At 44.4% G+C, this 23,007-nt stretch overlaps 1 protein-coding gene across 2 annotated transcripts in view; it reads right to left on the minus strand.

The window, feature by feature from the left end:
* The window catches only part of EDIL3 (EGF like and discoidin domains 3), a 222,132-nt gene extending 202,310 nt beyond the window's left edge, over positions 1 to 19,822 (minus strand). The window contains exon 1 of one of the 2 annotated variants that reach the window (XM_085043169.1): positions 19,519 to 19,822. In XM_085043169.1, the coding sequence (XP_084899295.1) occupies positions 19,519 to 19,585 (67 nt within the window). In that variant the 5' untranslated portion in view covers positions 19,586 to 19,822. The remainder of the gene's footprint in view (positions 1 to 19,518) is intronic. The other variant, XM_085043168.1, reaches the window with a different exon arrangement.
* Between the last annotated feature and the right edge of the window lie 3,185 nt (positions 19,823 to 23,007).

A 23,007-nucleotide genomic window follows, 5' to 3' on the forward strand; every position in this document is an offset into this window, starting at 1 on the left:
TGCAAAAATTCTCCTATATGGCCTCAACTGCCAGTAAGTACTTTGATTCTTTCAAGTACCAAAGGACTTGTGCTTCTTTTTCTCTTTTTTTTTTTTTTTTTTTTTTTTTTTTTGGGGGGAGGAAGGTTTTCTTTAGGGTTTTTTTTCGGTTTTTAAATTCCTAAAGATGGGAAAGCAGAGAAAACAAGTAAGTTTCACTAATGGGGAGCAATGCCCTCCCTGTGGCCTAAGTTAGCAGGGCAGTGCCTCAAACCACCAAGATTTGCTGTTCATCACAACTCATTCCAGAGATGTGCTTTTCCTCCTGCAGGATAAATTGGAGCTGGCTAATGTTGCCTAACATGAAATCACATTCCTTCCTCTCTTTCTCACTTGAAACATGCTCTAGTGCCAAATGAGCTCATTGAATCTTTGCACATGGTCATGTAAAACTTTTGCGGGTATTGCCTAAAGTAAGTAATTTTCCGAGTCAGTTCAATTAAATCATCCACCAGATGATTTAATTGTTTTTTGAAGGCTAATGAGACTGGTGAGATCTGAATGCAATAATGACCCAGCATTCTGTGTAATGCATTATTTTAATTAGAAACAATGCTAAAAATACTTTTCTTTCACCTTTTTTTCCAAATGACTTACACTTTGTCCTTCATGAACTAGATCTGGAATGGTCTCTCAATCGACTCCATGACTTGTCCCAAGACTTATAGAGTAATTAACCGCATTAGATTGGAGTAATTACGGAGCATGCCAGACCTAGGCATCTGGAATTCCTGGAAATGAGTGCAAAGAAGGACACCATGGCAGCACAAAGGGAAAGGGGTTTTCAGACCTCAGCCCAGCACACTGCAATACTTGGGTCTGGCAGTGTCAAACCTCCCCACATCTCTGGCTTTAGAGCAGAGATTCTCTCCTGTTTACCCTTTTCTTTTGAAGAAATACAGGCACTGGGCCTTGGACTGGAATATGTTTGGATTTTTTTCCAAGATCTTTGTAACAGATTCATTCTCTCTTGTTCTTGTTCTCATTTTCACTCTCCATCAGCTCAAGCAGTGTGCTTGCAATGCAGATTTTTCTCCCAAACACTGACAACTGGAACCAGCTGGACATGTTCAACTAGCTGGTTTAGAAACTTTGTTAGGGGAAGTTTTTCCCTTTTTCCTGCATACTTCATGCATTTGCACCCTAAGGGCAGACAGACAGAAGAGCTCTTCCTGGCACACACTGGAAGTTCTGGAAAAATAGATATGGATAAAGGAGAAAAAGGAGAAAAAGGAGTTGAGCCCCAATTTTCAGTGTCTCCAAGAACGAGTGAACTACTCTCTCCAAGTCTTCAGGCACCTTGATTTCCTGTCATTATATGAAGAATCCTGAATTTTAACACCTTACATGGAACAAAACCAATATTGCAATACTGACCAGCATTACTTTGTTTACCATTTGATTCAAAAAGGGGTGAGAGTGAGGAGCTGTCTGACGTTCTGCCAGTTTTTTTCCCTAATTATTCCCCCAGGACACTGCCTTTCCTAGCCACTGGCACAGCTAATCACCCCAAGTTCTCATCTGCTGGGGTCTGTATTAATTTGTCCTCTCTGACTCAAGCTTTCAGAAATGGAACAGCGTCTTTCCAAATGCTGTTGCAGAGCACTGCACAGGGCTCTGGCTTTATCTCGTTCATTGCTGTCCTTTTGTGGCTCCATTTTCTCACTCTCTCCTGCCACATCCCACATGTGTCACTGCTCCGTGTTTTCAAAGCTCTTTGAAGCATCTCTTAATGCATCATCAATTACTCGGTAACAAGAGGTCCAGCAGAATCTTCCACGTATTTGAAAATTTGTCACCAAAGCACCCTGTGTTTCATTGTCTCCCATGTCACCTTTTAGCTTTGGAAGAATGTTTTTAAGAGGTTTGACAAGGCTGCCTTTCATCTTCTCTGAACCCATCCTTAAAGCTCTCTGTGTCACACCATATCCCTGACCTTTAGTTATACAAGGGGATTGCTGTAGCCACTTTGACCATCACAGTCTCATTTCAACAGGCTCCATCCGTGCTCAGGCAGCTTTTCCTCTCATCCTGAGGCTGCAAGATTTGTGTGTTCTTTAATGTTTTTGGCATGGCTGGCTAATACAATCCACATTGCCAGCCAATGTCCCTAGACACTGAGTATAGATTTAGACAAATTTACTTAACCATGGCCTTCAAAGAACTGCCGTGAAAGCTTCTTCTGTGCCACTGGCTCAGCAATTCCGTACACATTCTTACAAAAAGAAAGACAGACACAGGTAGTACTTACCCTAATTAGTGCTCTTAATATTTGTAAGGCAGTTTCATGCTCAAGATCAGAAATTACATGAGCAGCAAAGGGATGCCTGCACAACTGGACTTCAAGCCAGTGGCTAAAAAATAAAACACGTTCTTGTTCTTGCACCTGCAGGGCTCAAAGAGGCTGCACATGCAGGAACACAATGGTATGAAAAATCTATTTTACATACGAGATGTGCAACAGGTAAACTATGAAAGGAAGTGGACCAGTTCTTGTCTTTTTTTCTTATCATCTTTTTGAGCCCATACCTGGACCATCCATGTGGCAGAACCAACATGGGATCTAAGAAGTGGTGATCCTTGATCTCTTTCTCTCTCTTCCACCTTTATGTCTCTCCTCTGCTGCTTTGGGCACAGTTATCCTATTCTAGCCCTTACTCCACACCGCAGTTTATTAAGACTGGGAGCTTGTCTATTATAATTACAATTGTAAAAGTTGAGATCTTGTTGCCTGAAGTTTGTTGCAGGATTTGGGAGCTTGCTGGAGCTTGTAAAATTTAAGGGTTTTTTAACCAAAGCTTCTGAGAGTTAATAGTAGCTAATTCTTGGAGTTAAGGCAACTATATAATAAAGCGTAAGAGTTCCCTTGACACGTGCACTGCTGGTTTTTTCAGCCTGATGAGAATTTATAATGAACATCATGCCCCCCACAAAATGTATCATGACATTTGGAACTCCCTTTTTGGGAGAGTATCCTGGTGTAGACATGTTCAGAAATTTGAACATTAATCCTGAACATGATCCTCAGAGGATTTCTGGGATAAAGGGTGAAATGTTTATATCTCAGGGTACATTTTCCAGAAGCACAGCACTGCAGGGTTCTGCCTTTTCTTACTCCTAAGCTCTGCTGAGTGTTCTCAGTCTCAAATGAGAGCAATCAAAGGCAATGAAAACTGCCTGGCTTATTGGACAGACACGTTTTCATTTTTTAAGCAAAAGAAACATTTCATACCAAACACTGCTCATGATCAACGGTCACTAATCAAGACCATTTAATTTACACATATTTTTATTTCTCTTCTCATGCAGGTTGCCATATACTCATCAGCTGTGTTTACACACTGCTCTCATTAATAAACCAGAGCAGGGTACATTCATTTTACTAGCTAATTTGCTTGAAACTGATTTCCTGAGGCAAAGCCAGTGAACTGAAGCACCTATAGTTTTTGTGAAAAATATAACACCACTTTCCATTAGTTTTAAAGATCAGCTGCTTTATTATACAAAATACCTCATTTTTTACCTTAGTCAAGAAATAGGGAGGTTTTAAATTAGATAATTAATTATTAGAAAATGTCTGTTCTTCCCCCAGAGTGTAACCAAAATGAATCACCAATTCAGTTCATTTTAACTTCTTCCCTTAACACTCATATCAGCAGAGTTGTTAAACTCTTCGCATGATTACTGAATCTTAAATCTATAAACCTCATCATCTCAGCAGGAGGTTTTCTTCTGAGATCTCTTGTGCCAAATCCAGAATACATTTTAAAATGCAGGCTCACATTCCAATGTGTTTGAAAAGGCCATGGTTTTCTGTCACAATCTGGAAATTGGACATTTCTGTTATTACCATTTCTAGAAGGAAAACGTCCACAAAGAATCTCTAGATATTGCTACTCACTTTATTTTTCCATTTGGATTTAACAAACAAAAATAAAGGAAAGTTAATAATGCAAGTAAATCTTTGTTTTGGGGTTCTTACTGCCAGGCCACACAACTGCAAGACTATAAAGTGAAAACTGCAAAACGAAAAAACCACAACATTGAAAATCACAGCTGGTTTAATGTTGCTTAAATCTGCTCTATTAATGATAAGCAACAATTACAAAGTAAATGAGAAAACAAAACCAAAAATACACCAGATGTGCCCTATATATCTGAGATTTTATTTTGCTGGCATCTATATAAAATACAATCCTGTTTTTTACATTGAAAGGAGAGGCTGTTCTGCAGAAGGTAATTGAATAATGCTTTATCTAACACCAAAACTCAAAATGGGGGTTATGAAGGACACAAGACTTCATCTTCTCCCCCAGTGAGGGTCATATTTATAGAGAAAGTGACTCTGACTCTGCTGTGAGGGGTTTGTCTCTGTCTCCTCAACCTCACCCTTCTGCAGGGACTCAATCTGCTCCACAATCTACCCTGCATGACTCAGCCCTGGTCCCACAGGTCCCTCTGTTTGCAGGGCAGGAGGTTCAGCCCCGAGAGCACCAAACTCTCCCTGAACTCACACTGATTTACCCAGGTCTCTCCTAAACTGAGGACCCCAAAATCTAAACATCCCAGGGCACGACTTGGCATTTGTTGCTGTTTACAGGTGATTGTGGCTTGTTTCCCCAGCGATTTAAACCCATCCTGACAGCTCCAGGTCACCCTGTCCATCCCACACCAGGAATGAGCTCCATGGTTTTCCCAGGACCAAGCCAGGCTGATCAGCCTGCAGCTTCCCCTCCAGCCAACCTCTGGGAAGGTTTTCCACTCCTTTTTGGCATTAGAGTGCAGCATTCACCTTTCTTTGGTGATGAGGGTCATCCCTGGAGCTCCCAGAGCTGCCAGATGTCTCACCCTGCACAGGCACTGCCCAGCTGCCAGAGCCCTGGGATGAAATCCATCTTTTCCATCATGTCCCATTGGCTCACTGGGAAGTTGTCTTTTTTTTTTTTTTTTTTTTTTTTAATCCCTTTGGTCAGTCCCTTGTAACTACAAAGCCACAGGCGGGGAAGGGATCTAAGATGTGACATCAGAAATTAGGAGTTTCCAGCCTCCCCCATCACGGTGGTTTGCACTCACAGCTGATTTGGTGGTGCTCCCTCAGATTTTTCCCTCCTCCCTCACAGCACAGGACTTGAGCTGTTGGCAAAAGTAAACAGCCACCTGCAACACCTACGCTTGAAAGACAGTGGGGCTCATTTTGGGTACAAACAGCGTTACTCAACCGGCACGTTGCAAAACCATGACTTTGGCATTTTGTATTAAAAAAAATTGATAAATATTTTACATAACTGCTGGCAAGCAGACCAGATTAAGAGCCCCAGATCAGATCAATAAAGAGACTCCTGGTGGTTAAGGCATGACGCACCTAATGCAGTGCTGGCAGTTTTTATCTCTGTTTTTGCCTGAAAAGCAGGAACTCAAACCCAAGAATGTAATTTAGCAATCTAAAATTTCAGAGAGGTTTTAGCCCACTCTCCAGTAGGCTGTAATACAGTTCTTTTTTCCCAAAGGTTCTTTGAAACCATAAAATCCTAAACTATGTCTATAATAATAAAAAACTGCACATCTGATCTGAAGATTTAATTATTTAGTTTGGACATAAAGTGACAGCTTGCAATATAGATAATAGTTTTGGCAAAGCTGCAGACATTAATCTAGAGGCAGCTTCAGTGTAGAGTTATTCTGGCTGTATTTAATAGAAATGTCATTGCATTATTAAAATCCAAAGAAGCCACAAAAATCCATATTCCTCAAAAAGTTAAGTCTGAAAAGCAACCTACTTTCAACATCAAGTTTGGATCAACATCTCTCAGGGCCCTTTGTTTTTGAACCACCAACTGAAAAATCAAAAATCCTGAAGTTCAACTGAGTTCAAATTGGGAAATGAAAGACAAATAAAACAAAGAAAAATGGATAAAATAATATGCCAGAGAAAAGCAGTGGGTTAAGGTATAACATAAATCCAAAACCTGAAAACACTTTCAAACAACATCCTGTTTGACAAAGTGATATTTTTGGTCAACATCTCCTGCCCTGCATGTACTGCAGCTGCACCAGGCTCAGGTGGATTATTTTGGCCATTATAACTTGTAACACTGCTAATTTTCAGAACTATTAGAAAACTTTCATTTGGCTTAAGAATTCCAGGAAGTGAAAAATTCAATGTAAAGCCTTTGTCCAAAGGAAGAAACCAGGACTTCATGAAAACCTCAGGCTTGAAGAAACAAAAAGATCCAGCCAAACGGAAGAGAATTACACCTCTTTCCACAAAAATACATTAATAAATAAGTAAGTCCATAAATAAATTTATTTTTCACTCTTCCAGACAACAGTGCATGCAGCCTAAAAATTCAAGGTAGGTAGTGATAAACAAACTAGGTCACTACACAGACACTGAGGATAAATATAGTTTTTTTTTAATGCAGGGGAACATTCCCAGACAACTTTTTGACAGCCTGAGATAGCTGTACTGAATGCAGAAACCTGTTTTGTCTACAAACATCACCACCACTCTTCACTTTCTGGTGAACACTTGCAGAATGTAAATACTATATAAAGATCTGTCCTGTTTTAATGCTTACAGATATGTTAGGAAAAGGCAAAAGCCAACAAAAAAATTGCATGGTAGTGCAGCAACGACTCCTCCTCCCCAGTGAATACATCCTTTTACAGGTCCTGCCACTGCCATTTTCAAACACTCCCCATAAGGTCTGACAGGACTAAAAACAGCACTGGAACTACACCACAAACTCCATAGAGATGCAATTTCTTCAAAGTGCACATTTCCACCCGGAAAATATGGGATCTTCTACATCTTAAAGACCATCCAGACTAAATCCTCCCTGTTTTTACCCAGGCAGAAAAAAACAGGAATTCATTAATCACTGGTGGAACGATGCCAACCCCTCAGGCTGCTCCCCAAAGCACAAAACCAAAGAGCAGGGGTGACTCAGGGAGGGTAGGAGGCAAAAGACTTTGGTATTTGATTTTTTTGAACTACATCAGCTTTGAAGAAGCACCTTCCATAAGGCAAATTTCAGCAGATACACACTCCAGCCTGTAATCTACTAGAACAGCAATTTTGTGTCTTTTATGTTGTTCTTTTTCAAAGGACCTATGTAATATCTCTAAAATCTTCAGTAATCTTACTTCTGTATCTTAACAGAAAAATGGGGCACAGCAAAACCAGGCTCTTTCCACAGCTGCTTTTCCTACAGAAATTTTGTTCTGAGATCCTAAATAAAGGCTTTTAAAAATTAGCCCAAGGGTTCCAAAATACATATACCATGCTGTAAACAGGCCAGGCATCTTCAATTTCAATTGTAAAAGCTTCTTGCACCTCATTTTTAAAATGAAAAAGAAATGAGAATCTGCTGCATGCATGGTAATAAAGTGAGAATAACACTGAATGACATTAACTGAGAGCTCTCCTGGAACAGCATTTCCAGATGATTCCCTGCTTGTGAGATCCCTGGAACTCCTTGGGTAAATATTTCCAGTATACTAAGACTTCTCTCACACACACACAAAAAGAGATGGAAATTCAAGCAGCTGCTGTGCCTGCAACACTGGAGCTGGCACTACTGAAAACATGCCTTTTATCAGGCATAAATCCTCAAATCTCATAATTTCTCTTAAAAGTAGATGATTTTTTCTACATTATGTATTGACCTTTGCTTTCAGCCTTCAGGGATGGAAGGTAAAGGCATGTCAAGGATAAGAGATGGGGGGCAACGACACAAAAAGAAGCTTGATGAGACACAAGAGACAAAAGATTGCTATGAAAGATGCTAGCACAAGGCTTCATGATTATCTGACAGACTGGAGCATTAATAGAGTGAAAGAGTAGCTTCCTGAAACTCAAAAATCATTATAAGTATAGGTTTTTGCTACAATTCTTCAGCTCTGCAAATGGCGCTCTGATAGGAGGAAAAAAAATACATATAATTATATCTCAGTGATCTTTATTCCAGTGTAGTTGGAGTACAGGTTTAGGACATTTCTCCTTCCCTCCTCTGCCTCAAAATGAAATGCTTAGATAGAACTTAAAATTCTGTTCAGATTTTTATACAAGTAAAATGCTTTAACCAAAACTCAACTGAAAAAAGAAACCAATGTACTGATTTTTAATTATTTATTACTCTCTACAGAAAATTAAAAGAAAAAACCACAAAACCTCAAGAATTTGTTTATCAAAAAAAGCCCAAACAATCAAGCAGTGGGCTAATTGGTCAAAATTAGTCAATCACCAATCTCAGACATTTGGATGAGTTTTCTCTTTTTCCTCCTGAACTAACAGAAGGACACGGTATTTTGTCTTTCTCCTTCTTCCTGCTCAGCCTTCAGCTGGTCTGCATGAAGGAGCCAGAACCACACTGACTCCGTGGTAGTTTTAAAGCAGTTTTCTTGCTTGGAAACAAGCCAGAGCAGGATTTCCAACAGCTCCTCCTGTTTCCACTGAGAGCACAGAGAGAGCTTCTGAGCCTCGCCTGCTCTGTGTGGCCCAGGAGTGATCTTTATCCACAAGATAAATATTTGCAACAAAATAATTAGGGAAGAAAAGCACTGTAATGTGTCCTCAACAAAATAACCTACTGGTTCATCAACATTGGATCTGCCCCAGGATGGTGAGATGGCCTCTTAGGACTGGGAGATGGCCAGGGAAATGTGGAATTTGCTGCTCTGCCTACATCCATGCCAAGGAAAAGCAGATAGAGACACAATGGATACTCACGGATCTGATTTCCACACATGGTTTCCACAGTGGAGAATACACAGCCATACACGAGGCAGGGAGAAATCTTAGGGTTGGTGCAGAAACGTATTTCTTAGCAAAAAAATCTGTAAAACTGGCACTGAGAAAATTATGTGTAACTTCCCCCTGAAGAAACCAGCTGAGCACACATCGACAGTTCAACAACCTTGTCCATGCCACTTGCTCCTCCCTCCTTGTCCCCATCTCCCATCCTTGCACCATCACTGGGACTGGCCTGCTCCAGCCCTGAGAAGATAAACTAAGAGAGAATTTTACTGCTCTGTGTAAGGCCATCCCCAGGGCTGGAATTAAGGAAAAGCAAGTGGCAAGGAAATTAGGGAAAAGCCAGTGACAAAGAAATTAGATGGTCTCTGGCCACAGAAATCACTGGCCACTGTGAAATCTCACATGGCAGAGTGGCTCATCTCAGCCATGCCCTGCAGTAAAAAAATTTGAAGACTCAGAAGTTTCCTACAGACCAGATGCTGCTTTCCCCCCTCCATGACCAAACTGCTCTGACCCACAAGTCAGAGATGCACCTTTTACTACTCCGTTTTTACTCACTCTCTGCATCTTGGCTTCAAACTGCCAGAGAGCAGGTTTAGATTAAATATTAGGAGGAAATTATTCCTGTGAGGGTGGGCAGGCCCTGGCACAGGGTGACAGAGAAGCTGTGGCTGCCCCTGGATCCCTGGCAGTGTCCAAGGCCAGGTTGGACACTGGGGCTTGGAGCAGCCTGGGACAGTGGGAGGTGTCCCTGCCAGGGCAGGGGTGGCACTGGATGGGCTTTAAGGTCCCTTTCAACCCAAACCATACTATTACTCTATAATTCCAGGGTTTTAAATGCACATTAGTATGTAATTATTCATCTCTACTGAAAGATATTGAGGCATACAAGAGCAATCACTGCTCTCGCTGTGTGAACCAATATAGATGTGGTATTAACATTAAGTCAATATATATAGTCAATCACACTTTATTCCAGATGATTTCCAAGCTCTTGTTCAGAATGTTGCCTTGATTTTTTCTTCCCTGATGGATTTCACAAAAGAAAGGATACATCTGACACTACACTCCCAGCTATGCCTGACATTTCTTCAATTGCCTTTTTATTTTTTTCCTCATGACTTTAGTCTCAAGCTGAACCACAAGACCCACATTTGGAGAAGAGTTTAAGGTTAAGTAAAAACACCAGAGGAAGGAACCAGAGTGTTCATGTAACTGTGCCACAGTACAAAAAAGCAGCATTGCTAAGGGAAATTTCTGAAAGGAATCACCTCCCTGAGTAAGGATACCAGGTTGAAGAAATGCCTGGAGAAGAAAGCCAAGATGTTGGAACAGGATGGGCTTGATCACACCCAGGAAAATGAAAGTCATTATTAAAGAGGGTGATCTTTATCCTGAGGGGTTATCTACAAGAAGTGCATCTTTTTGTATGAGGTCTGAAGGCAAACCATAAAAAAAGACATTAAGGAAATTACACAAAAGCATCATTAAAGGAACATATACAGGATGCACCATAGAAGGGAACAACTAGGTCATTTCAGCTACTTCCCAGGACAACAGCACATCATTTCCCCATCCACACTGCACACTACTCACAGTATCAATCTAATTTTCCCTTAAAATTGTTCAAATAAACAGCATTGCATGGTTTTAAAACAGTCCTGGAATAGTACCTGAAAGCAATCAGCTAGTAGGTCTTAGTTTTTAACCTAGAAAAGACCTTGCAAAGCAATCCCGTGCAATTCCTCACACAAGCAAGGAATCTGACAAGTTACATTGCATATAATGGTTTCTCCATCTCTATTTCAAAAGCCTGAGCTGGAAAAGGAGTAAAAAGAAAAAATATAAATCAAAAAAATCTCAGAGCACAAGAAGCTGTCTGCAAATGTAATGATTAACTAGAAAAACAGAAGAAAAAACCCAAAAAACTGGCAAACAAATTAAAGCAAGGTGGTCTAAATGACTGGAATAGAGAGTAATCAGGGAGGAAACCTGGGTTTCAGGAGCTGGTTGTGTGCAGTGACACCCAGCAGTGATAGAATCTGTCATACGTGAGGGAGAGACGGACTGAAAGATGTAAATAAATGCTAAACATAAATCTATTTAATTTTTTTACTGTTTTTCACGCCTATGCTTGGCGTATGCAAGTCTTATCTGTAAAGATTTCTTGTGTGATCTGTTGTAGCTTCACTATTGCAAAAACCTAAGACATGGGTAATCAGATGCCAGAAATTACTGTTATTTATGCTCTGCTGTCACAGCCCTCCATAATTATGCAGGTTGACACAGCATCTTGACAATGATAGGAAAAAAAGCAGTTTCTGTAGAGATTTTGTCAGCCTCCCTACGCAGAAGCTTGGCAAATAAAATTACTGCAGCTAAAAATTAGCAGAGCAGTCATCTCTTTCACATTTGGTTGGGATTTTTTTATTTTTTTGGTCTGTCAGAAAGTTACTATTGTGAGAGTTACTCAAAGACACGAATAAAAAGCTCTCTGTGTCTGAATTGTAGCTTTATCCTACAGTAGGACTATAACCTGGCTATGCATAAATAAATGCCTTTTGTTGTTTAGAACTAAAGACAATCAAGGAAAAATTAGTCACAAAGAGTGAGGGGCAGGAGGAAGTAGGGAAGATTATTTGTAAAATGCTGAGAAAATGTCCTGCTTTGCAGTGAAATTAAACTTTTGAAACACTGGGGGTCAAGTCCATAATGTGAAACACTTAAGAGTCACCTGAGCTCATGCTGTCCCAGGTGGGGAAGCTACAATCCAGAGTGAGGGTTAACTGGTTAGACTACTAGTGAAACTAGTGTGTACAGAATTGCAATATTCTGATGGAGCCTTTTGCGTTAGTAAATTTCTCAATCAGCTTTAATCAGGAGTCAGTTTCAAGAGAAACTGCATGCTGGGCAGCTTGTGCCTCTGAATGTGACCCCACTCTCCCACACACCACCTGTGAGAGGAGGCAGCAGAGAATTCCCACATCCAACCTCCCACCTCCTCTGGGAAAGGCTCTGCTCCCCTCCCTGTCCCCTGCAGCCTCTGGGGTCACAACAACCCACAAATCTGAGGCACATTTTTCACTCACATTGTAATTTTCCCTCTGTGGAGTGCCAAGCTCCTGCCCTGGCTCTGCTCAAGGAGCGCTGATCTTCTTGAGCCTACTTATCCATCTGCTGCTCCTCCCTGCTGTCATCTGAGCCCTTCAGCCTGCTGCTTTAAATACTGCGCCTGAAATCCTAACTCCTAACACTGAAAACTTGTCATTCTGCTGCCGCAGTTGGGAGAGATGAGATAATCCGGGATTCTCCATTTAAAACAAGGCAAGGCACAAGGGTGGCTTGGGTAAAAAGGAATATTCTCTTGGAAATAAGGCAAAAAAACCAAGAATGTGTATGCCCAGTGTAAGCAGGAGCAGGTGACACTGGAAGAACACAGAGATATTGCTGCCGGTGGAGGGAGAAAACTTGTGTGGCCACAGCTCAGCTGGAGCTGGGGCTGCCAGAACTCTGGGGGACAACACAAAGAGATTTTCTGAATAAAACAATGGCAATAGGCAGTGCAAAAATAGCATTGGCCCGCTGCAGGATGAGGATGGTCACCTCACAAACAGGGACTAGGCTGAGGTGTTTAATGCATCCTTTGCCTCCGTCTTTGACACTGATGGACTGAGGAGGACCCAGTGCCCTGAGCTGGAGAGACCATGACTGTGACAATGATCAACCCCAGTCAACCCTGAAACTGTGTGGAATCTGCTCCAGCTGGATCCCTAAAAATCTATGGGGCCTGATGGGATTCATCCAAGAATCCTCGAAGAGCTGCTGATGTCATCACAAAACTTCTCTCGATGCTTTTTGAGTGGTCTTGGGAGTCCAGAGAAGTCCCACCTGACTGGAAGTTGCAAATCATTGTCCCTTTTTTCAAGGAGTGCAAGAATGAGGCCTGTCAGACTCTCTTCATGGCCTGGTAAAATTATGAAGAATAACTTTACTCAAGTTGGAGGAATTGAAAAACACCTGGAGGACACAGCCAGCACAGGTTCATGAGGAGAAAGTCCTGCTTGTCAAACATAATTTCCTTTCCTGACAAGGTGACCTACCCAGTGGATCAAGGGAAGCCAGCTGATGAACTTTCTGGATTTCAGGAAAATTTTCCTTGCTGTCTCTCCCAGGATCCTTCTGGACAAAATGTCTGTCCCACAGCTGGATAAACACACCATGTTTATCCATGGGCAGCTGGCTCATGGGTCAGGCACAAAGGGTGACCGAGGTGATATCAAACTGGGGACTTGTCACTGCTGGGCTCCACAGGCCTCCATCCTCGGCCCTGTGCTCTTCAACATCTTCAGAAATTACTTTGACACAGGACTGGAAGGAATCCTGAGCAAGTTCACAGATAGTACAAATCTGGGGGGAGCTGTCGACTCTCTCGAGGCCCTGCAGAGAGGCCATGACAAATTAAAGGCTGGGTTGTGAGGTTCAACCCCAGAAAGTGCCTCATTCTGCCCGTGGTATGGACAGCCCTGGCTGCATGGACAGAATGGAAGGGCCTGGGGGTGCTGGTCAGTGGGCAGCTGGACATGAGCCAGCAGTGCCCTGCAGCCAGCAGGGACAGCCCTGTCCTGGGGCTCAGGCCCAGCATGGCCAGCTGGGCCAGGGAGGGATTGTCCTGCTCTGCTCTGGGCTGGGGAGGCCTCAGCTGAATGTTGTGTGTAGTCCTGGGCAGCACAGTGTAAAACAGACATTAAACTGTCAGACAGTGTGCAAAGGAGGCCATGGGGATGGGGAAGGGCCTGCAGGGGAAGCTTTGTGAGGAGCAGCTGAGGGCACTTGGTGTGTTCAGCTGGAGGAGACTGAGGGGAAACCTCACTGCAGTTACAGCTTCTGAGGAGGGGAGAGGAGGGACAGGGACTGAGCTCTGCTCTGTGGGCACCAGGGACCCAGGGAATGGCCTCAAGGTGTGTCAGGGAGGTTTAATTGGAGAGCAGGAAAGGTTCTTCCCCAGAGGGTGACTGGGCACTGCCCAGACTGCCCAGGGAATGAGCACAGCACCAGAGCTCCAAGAGGGTTTGGACAATGTTCTCACGGATGCACAGGGTGGGATTGTTGGGGTGTCTGAGCAGGGACAGGAGCTGGACTGGATGGACCTTGTGGGTCTCTTCCAACTCAGGATATTCTGTGGTTGTGTAAGTGCTTTTCTCTCCATTTTCAACTTCAACAAAGATATATATATATAAATCATAACAGTAAGTGTAATGTACATCAGCCTTTTATAAACAAGTCAAAAAAACCCCTTTTGCCTACAGATGACCCCCTTTTAAAAAGTTTTAGGTGCATGGAGTGAGAATACTATTGCTAATCTCGAAAAAAAACCCACCAAAAACCAGTCCTCTAAAGTGCTGTTGCTGCATATAACAAATTCTTACTTGAAATACAGAGCTGTGCCTCATGAATTCGTAGGACAGTTAGGTCTTATCTAACATTTCCCAAACTTCTAAGTATCAGACCAGATGTGAGGCACATAAGTGGCTGCAATTCCTCTGTATGGTCTCTGGAGTGTAGAAATGCCCAAATTATACCTAAAGAACAGTACGTTTCCATATAATATATTTTTATATATTATGTAAAATTAAGACACTTTTATGTGTGTTTCATATGATAACACATTCACACACACACCACATACAGTTATTAGCTGGATTAGCTAGAGACTTTATTAGATAATCATGATCTGTTTCACTTCTCAGCTTTCCAAACTTAAAATAGAAGAACACCCCCGCTGCGATGAAGGGTAACACAGCCTGCTGATTAGAGAGAAGAAAACCCACACAAACAAATGAACAGAAAAACCCCACAAGTATATTAAGTACATTTCCTCTCCAGGAAGACTGGGATTTGGTAAAACCCCAAATCATGAAGAGATGGTGCAGGATGGGTGCCTGCAGTTTCCTGGGACATCAGGAATCCCTGCCTTCAGAGCACACAGACCCACAACTGCAATTACTGCTTTTGGACACATCCTTGCTCTGGTTCTGTGATACCAATGGCAAAAAACTCTTCTACCCCCTACAGAGATCCTCAGAAAATCAGGAATACCCTGCTGTCACTACACACAGTGAATAGTTCTCCCTCAAACATAAAATCCAATTTTACTAAGAAAAGGGAAACTGAGGCCCATTATTCCTCAGACTGATGTAACACACCAAATTTAGGCTGATGCTGCCTTTGCTCTAGGCTCTCCCCTTAACTTTAAATTCGAAATGTGTGCTGCTCCTCCAATATTTTCCACAAGTTTTAATCTTACAGGTGGTAATGTTCTCACAACCCTTCTTTGGATTCAAATCTTTTGACTCATCTTTTATTTTCTAACAAACACCTGACTAAGATTTCACTGTATTTCCACTGTGAACCTGTTTGGAAACTTAATACCTGTTTGCTGTTCAACCCGTATTTATTCAAACTCAAGCTGGGCTTCAGGAATGCTACAACGAAGCCAAATATTATAGAATCGAATAAACGGCCTGGGTTGGGAGGGACCTTAAAGGTCACACATTGCCACCCCTGCCCTGGCAGGGACACCTTCCACTGTCCCAGGCTGCTCCAAGCCCCAGTGTCCAACCTGGCCTTGGACACTGCCAGGGATCCAGGGGCAGCCACAGCTTCTCTGGTAATTCTATCCCAGTCCCTCACAGGGGAGAATTTTTTCATCAAATCTAATCTCGCTTGTAATACAGCACCGACCATCCTTTAGGATTTCAGAAATACTCCCGGCTCTGTGGCTTACCCAAGTTTGAGAGGTTTAAGAGCCTAAGAAGATGAAAAGAGTAACACGCCAACTCCTATGTGACTCACAATAAATTTGAAAATAAGAGAGATTTATCTCTGACTCTTGCAGTTCCTTAAACACAGCTTCCCCAGGTATCTTCACTTACGCTGAAGGGGTATCAGGCTGGGAGCTTGTTACTGCTGTTGTAGGGACATGTGCTGCATAAACAGATAATTTAAGGCATAAAAATCTTAATAAAAAGTTGCTGTCTTTTGAAATAACTTCCAGAGTGGATCATTTCCTTGATTTTCAAATGGATGGTAATTGAAAAAATGTGGAGGAGGGAAGATAAGGCAGTGACCCTTTCCCCTGTGCTGCCATTGATACACAACCTTGTACGAAGTACATCCTTTGAAAAGAGACATAAAGGATAAGGACATAAAGGGTAGTGAAATAGGAAGCTGGACACATAAAAAAACCCAACTAATACTACCGGAACAATTAATTCCAGTTATAATAATGCATGGCTTGACATCAAATTTTGTCCTAGGCTGACCAGACATTTACTGAATACAACAGTATATCCAGTATAAGCTTTCTGGAGGCTATAAGAGCAGTCATGGAAAATCAATTTGAATACAAATGTAATTTGTTAAAAGAACAGTGAAAATCATTATGCAGGGTCACACTGTCAGCAGTTTGTACAGAAGCAGATGCTGTCCAAAGATGCAAAGGCATTCAGTAAAACAGAAGAATCTTGGTCTTTAAAAGCCTCTGTGATCTTTTCAGCCTTTCAGTATAGATACACGAGAACAAAGGTACAGTTTACCTCTTGTTTCTCAGCACTTTTGCTTCTTGCAGCTGATTCCAGCTGCAGAAAGAGGCTTTATAGAAACTTCTAAGCCTCAGAGAGAAAGTGAAGGTTCTCACTGTAATGGAGAAAAAGCAACGTCTTTGAAACACTTCCTTCAAAGTTCCAAAGTCTTTCTCTCGGGCTGACAGTCACAAGATAAAGAACTAGACTTGCCTATTTTCAGCAATGTCAATATCATTGTTGGGCAAACCACACATAAAAACTGAGTGGAGAAGCATGATGCAACCAAGGGATCAGCTTGACTGTAAAGACAACTCCATGGTAATTTTTCAGAAGGTCCTTTTGCAAAGACATTTATCACAAAGGCATGGGATACACCGATCTGCTGTGCACCTACAGCACCACTACTGTGGTTGATAAGCTTAACCCATGGCCAGAGGCATACAGGGAACCAAAACAGCCACAGTTTTTAATAATGCTTTCCTCTCGTTTGATCCCAATCTTCACTAGCTGCTCTGAAAGCAATTGGCTTATTTATCCCTAAAAACAACACACAGTGAACCTGTAGTACTCCAGGTGGGATGCTTCTTCCTGCACTGTGTTTCTTCCTTCTGAAATAATCTCTTGTAGTCTCTGCAGTCACTCTGGTAGTTTCTGCCTGTCCACGCACAGTAAAACACCAGAGTGCCTGGCATTCAAATTCGACCAAGGAACAGCAACAGCAGCAAATGTAAAAGCTTGTAGCTGTTTTTAAATATGTATAAAAGGACATTGCTTATTAAAAATGCACCTGCATCTTTCTTGCAAAGTAAGGGGTAGAAGTCACTGCACCCTTGAAAGCTGTTTTCATCATCTACTTGCATATAAACACATCTCTGAAGATCAGGCTCCTGTTACAGTGCATGAGATTGCAAATTTAGCAGACTGGCCAGGAAGAAGCAAATCACAGTCCCCCGTTGGGATGACTTTTTCATCGATTACCATCTTTCAGTCTTTCTCACCCTTCTCTCTCCCTGAAAACCAACACCATCAGCAACAAAAACACAGAAAACCACCCCAAACTTCCTGATATACTACATATTTGTTCCAAACACAAAAACCAAAAGGTGTTTTTAAGACACCATGAATAAACAGGATTTCAACCTCCATCATTACTTTGCAGAGATCCAACAAGAGCAGTTGTCTTTTTTCTTTAACAGTAGGCTTGGAATGAAGGTCAGTAATGAAGTATATGACTTAACTTTGATCTGTACTCATAATTTTCCCCAAAAGGCAGGTGTGAACCAGCCACTGCACAGATGACTCTTCCACTGGTTTTCATTCTACACCATTACAGGAATGGATTCATAGCAAGCAGTGTTGAGACAAGTTCTGCACTGTTCAAAGCCGGCTTTCGAAAGAGTTTTGGTTACTCACAGTGCTTAGAGTCATTGCAACTTTGAGAGGATCTATTAAAAGTAAATGTTATGACAGCCAGCAAAATTAACCCAGTATATCAGACTTGTCAAGCAGCATTTTGCTCCATTTCAGCGCAAAAAAAGACTCAGTATAATTTTCTTCTGTTGCTTTTCAGAAGCCAAGGACAAACGTTCAACTGAACAATCACAGCTTAAGCAATCACGGAGCAAATGGATTTTTTTCCTTCCTATTTCACTTCTGCCAGAAAACCTATTAAGTTCTCTGTTCTGAAGTTACCTGAAAACATGGCAAAACCATAGACTTTAATGAGAAAACATCACAGATGTTAGCTATCAGAAGTTCCAAAGAATCCCAATGTAAAGCACTCATGACAAGCCCAGACTTTGTGACAGATACAGTTATCTTTTGCTTAAAAATGAGACTTTGGGGAATAAACTGCAGGTACAAGGACATATTGCATAAGCTACCACATGCTCTCTGCAACTGTGTGAATGTTACCGGATTTTGAGAAGCCACCATGCTGAATAATTTAAGGTCTAATAAAATATTCAGTTTTTACTGATACACTGGTTTCATTTTGAAACCTAAAAAAAAAAAAAGAAAAAAAGGGAAAAAATGTTAATAACGAGCGGAACAGGTCTAAAAGTCAGTGGGAATGTTCTGGTACTCATCAGGACGACAGCTGTCCTACCAAGCAGGAGGACAGAAGGGTCTCCGTGCCGTGTGGGATCACACAGAGAGACACAACATCCGCGGCACAGGAGGACGCTCGGAGCTCGCAGAGGACGAGAAGAGCCCGCGGGGGGCTGAGGACAGCAGCAGGGGACCCACGGTGGCACGGGAGCGCAGCCCAGGGTGCCCGGGAGGGGATACCGGGGCCAGGACGCCACGGGACGGGTGGCGAGTGGTAGCCCACCGCCCCGGGCAGCCCCCCGACCCTTCTGGTGGGGGTCCCACACCCCGACATCAGCTCCTCGCACCGTGAGCTCCCACAACTTTTTAATGCGAGCAGGGTAAAGCCCCGCACAGCCTGCACGGAGAGATTAATATAAATAATAAAAAGAACTCCCAAGAGACCTAAAGTTGTCTCCCTGGATTGGCTTTTTCTCTTTCGGGAGGGTTTTTTTTGGTTTTGGCGGGGATTTTTTGTTTTGTTCTGGAAGGGGCTGAAGCACCGAGAAGGCGCCGAGGGTGTTTTGGATGGAGAAGACCTAATTAGAGGGAGGCAGTGAAAGGGTCGCCTGGCAGGAGCTGCTCGCTGCTGCCGAGATGCTCAAGCTCCCGGACGTGTTTGCAAAGTGTTCCGCGGTTTGCTGGGTCTCCGGATCGGAGCTTGCAGCCTCCAAATTGCCATGAAGACCGGCGACTGGGGAGGGGTGGGGGGAGGAAGGGAAAAGCGGTGTGGACAGCTCTGCGGATGTTAAATCTTCCCAGCCGCTCATCTGGATTACATTTAATCTCTCACGGCATTTCTTTCTCCTCTAATTAAGCATAGTTTCAAAAGAGAACGTGCCTGAGGATGGCTCTTTCGCCGGCTTCTATTTCAAATATAGAGATAAGTAGTATTTCTTTTCCCTCATCTATAAAGAGAAAAGGAGCCCAGACAGCGGCACCCTGCCGAGAGCATCCTCCCCTGTCCCCCGCGCACTTGGGCTCCGACTTTGCGGGAGCTCCGGCGCGACCCCGAGCCCCGTCCGTCCCCGCCGTCCTCCTTCCCCTCACCTCGGGCGGGGCGCGGCGCCGCCAGGCTCCCGCAGAGCGCCAGCCAGGCCAGCACCGCGCGGCTCATCCTCCTCCTGCTGCTCCTCCTGCTGCTCCTGCTCTCGTCCGCCTCAGCCGAGGGATGCGAGCGGCGGGCGCTGGAAGTGCCTCCGCCCGGCGCGGCGATGCGAGGCGCGGCGAGGATGCGCAGGTCCCTCCCGGCGCTGCGCGGCGTGGATCGTCCCCCGGCCGAGCGCAGCCCCCGCCGCTTCTCTGCCACCGCCCTACGCGCTGCGCGGAGCCCGTCCCGCCGCCCGCCCGCTCTGCGCGCCCGCCAGGTGCCGCCGCGCCTCCAGCATGGCCCGGCCGCCGCCTACCAGCCGCGTCCCGCAGCCTCCTCCTCCTCTTTCTCCTCTCTCCCTTCCTCCTCCTGCTGCCGCCACTGCCCTGCCCGCCCCGCGCGGATCCCGGGGGCGGTGCCGCTGGACACACCCCTGCCCTGCCCCGCCCCGCCCGCCGCGCCCCGCGATGCGCAGGGTGCGGGAGAAGCGCGGGAGAAGCGCCCGCACGGGGCTGGGACCCCCCGGCCGATCCCGGGGATGCTCCCGCAGCGCTCCCGTCTGCGCGCACCGCGGCCCCAGGTGTGCGCGGATGGGGTTCCTCTCCCCCGGCGGATCGCGTGTCCTGGTCTAGTTTGGTTTTAGGTGGGTGCCTGCCCTCGGCTGTCTGGGAGTGGACGCGGTTCACAAGGTCTTTTGCCCTCCACGGAGGTGTTTTACCCTCCACAGAGGTATTCTGCCCTCCACAAACTTCTGTCTTGTAGGTGCTGTCCAAGCCCTGCACTCTGCCGAGTGCTGCCTCGGCTTAAAACCCTTCCTGAACACCCACGGGGGAATTGACAGAGAATCACAGGATTATGGTGTGGTTTGGGTTGGAAGGGAGCTCAGAGCTCACCACATCCATGGGCAGGGACACCTTCCACCTGACCAGGAGAAGCAAAGGTCTGTTCTTCCACCTCCCTCCCTCCTCAGGTAGGATGTCATCCTGCCCCAAACTGGAAGAAGTCAAAGTAAGAATGAAGGATGCAGTGATGTTTCAGAAGCAGTCCAGGGTGGAGGACAGGGAGATCTCACGCCAGACCACTATATGCTTTTTTTTATTTTCATCTCTTTTCCCTACCTGGGTACGTAGAGCTGCAAGAGTGAAAAAAGTACTAATTGCCTCGTAGGTGTCAAAAGGCTCTCCAGATGTTTTATATCTGTAATTTGCATCCCCTCTACATGCCTTCGTAGTGAAAGACCACATATAAATATTATATTAAGTTCTAATGCAACTGCCGAGTGAGAAGGATGTACTGAACAGCACTTCGCTGTTGAGAAGCGTTTCTGCAGACACAACGTGAAAGTGCGGGCTGCTTGCATGACAACAAGAAGAGACATCGTGAAATTAGAAGTGGAAACGACCCGTTAAGTAGTCTGATCTGTTGGTTACTTTGGCTGGCACCTCGCAGTAGTTACAGCATTTCATTTTGCAAGCCCTTTGTCTGCCATTAAATGCCTGTCAGTGACAGGGTGACAGCCCTTGCCTAAAGCTCTGGTTTTACATCTGAGCTCGCAATTAATCACATTTTTCTTTGACACTGGAAGTGTTTTGGTTTCAACACCTTACATTATCAGCAAAGATTTAAAAGGACCAGGCTTTTTTTGCGCTGGTTAAACTATGAAATTACCAGAACTGACGCACCTTGATAAAAAGCTCTTGACAGCCCTAATCCCAGGGCGTTTTCTGCTTGCCCACAGCTCAGTGGTGCCCACGCCAAGCGGTCACTTCACCCATCACCGCAGAGCAAGGCTCCCTGGTGGCACTCTGGCAGCAGCGGTGGGGCAGTACAGGATTATCCAGCAGGTTGGGACAGGTAAAGAAAAAGACAATCTCCCAACATTAGTTTAGCCCACACTATCAAAGATGTGTTATCCCAGGCATAGTCCTGATCACTCTGGGCACGTGGGAGTTTGTAGCATCCACCCAAACTTCTCCCTGCCCTCACTAACCTGCCCTAGCCCAGCTCACCTGGCACTCAGGTGGGCTGCAGCCACACCTGCACTCAGCTCCACAGAAATCCCCGCGACTGCATCACCACCTCTACAGCAACGTGGATTTTACACATCAGTCTCCAAGCCACAGATCTCCCTGAAGGACTGCTGCCTGGAAAGAAAACGCTTCTCTTTCTCCCCGAGGGTCGCTCTGCTGTCAATACAGAGGTAGTGGAAATTTAGGGAGCCTTGACAAAGCTTCTGATATTAATGCATCGCTTCTCTACAACGGTGCTAATTTTACTGCTTATCTCTGTTTTACAACCAAGAATCCAGCTATCATAATTACAAGGCAAGCTACACTGTAGCTGCTGTAGCAGCCCAGCATGCCTGCACCCCCAAGTGGCAGCCTTGCCCGTGTTGTTTTATTTTTCTTAAGGGAATAATCCCATAATGCAGCCCCTTTATTTCCCCGATTAGGATAAATCTAAAGGGACTAACTACACTTGGTACCTGGAGGCCTTTTTCCACTGAGAGCCTGTGACTAGCAGCTGATTAAAACGACACAGAACTAGCTTCTTCAAAGCCAGGCATTGTTTATCCAGCCAAAAGGGATGAAACAACAAAAGGCTTCTATGCCTCGTTCTTACTTAAAGTGCAATGCCTTGCTGTTTTCAGATTCTCAATAAGTTTTATTCAATAAAATCTATCTTCCCATCCCAGAGTAATCAGACTGCTCCTGAAGCCTTTTGGCTGCGCCATTCTGCTGTGCTCCTCTTCCTGTGCAGCTTCCTCCTGCTTGCTCTGCTGTTTTTTGGGAAGGAGCTGGGACTGGGGGATGCTGAAGGAGATCCCTTCATCCAGCACCTTCCTTCTACCCCAGAGGTTTCCCCTAGCCCGGAGCAACCCCACACACTGCCCCAGCTCAGTGTTCTGAGGTTGGCTCTGAGCTGCAGTTGTTCCTTCCGACCCAAATGGAGCAATTACCTGCATCTAGGTTATCTTAATATGGATTTTCTGGTATGTACGAGCCAAGCTGTGCTATATATACTGCTCCAGCCTGGGTTTTACCCAGGAGCTGTTTTGCTGTTGTGCTGTGGGCTCACAGTTCCTCACTGCTGTGTGGCCAGAGTTGTGCTGAGGTTGTTGTGGTTGCAGCATCTCACAGAGCTCCCCTCCTACCTGACCTGTCCCTGACTTCTCCTCCTCGGTGAAGATTCTAACCTGATGTCCTTCATTGTCCCTCAAGGTTCAGAAATTCTGTATTCTTTGCCATTTGTTGTTTTTCTTGAAGCAACTGCCCCGTTGACAGCAGGAGAACCTGCCTCTGACTCTATAACAATTGATGATTTTCATCGATGGTGATTGATGCAACTTGCACAATGTGATTTGCATACAATTGATGTGTGCAAACATCAATTTTATGTGGGAAACCACAGGAACTTCAGGCCATCCTGAAGATTCTCTTTCCCTTTTT

The sequence above is a fragment of the Lichenostomus cassidix genome, chromosome Z, assembly GCF_008360975.1.
Source record: "Lichenostomus cassidix isolate B80296 chromosome Z, HeHo_3.0, whole genome shotgun sequence".
NCBI lineage: Eukaryota > Metazoa > Chordata > Aves > Passeriformes > Meliphagidae > Lichenostomus > Lichenostomus cassidix.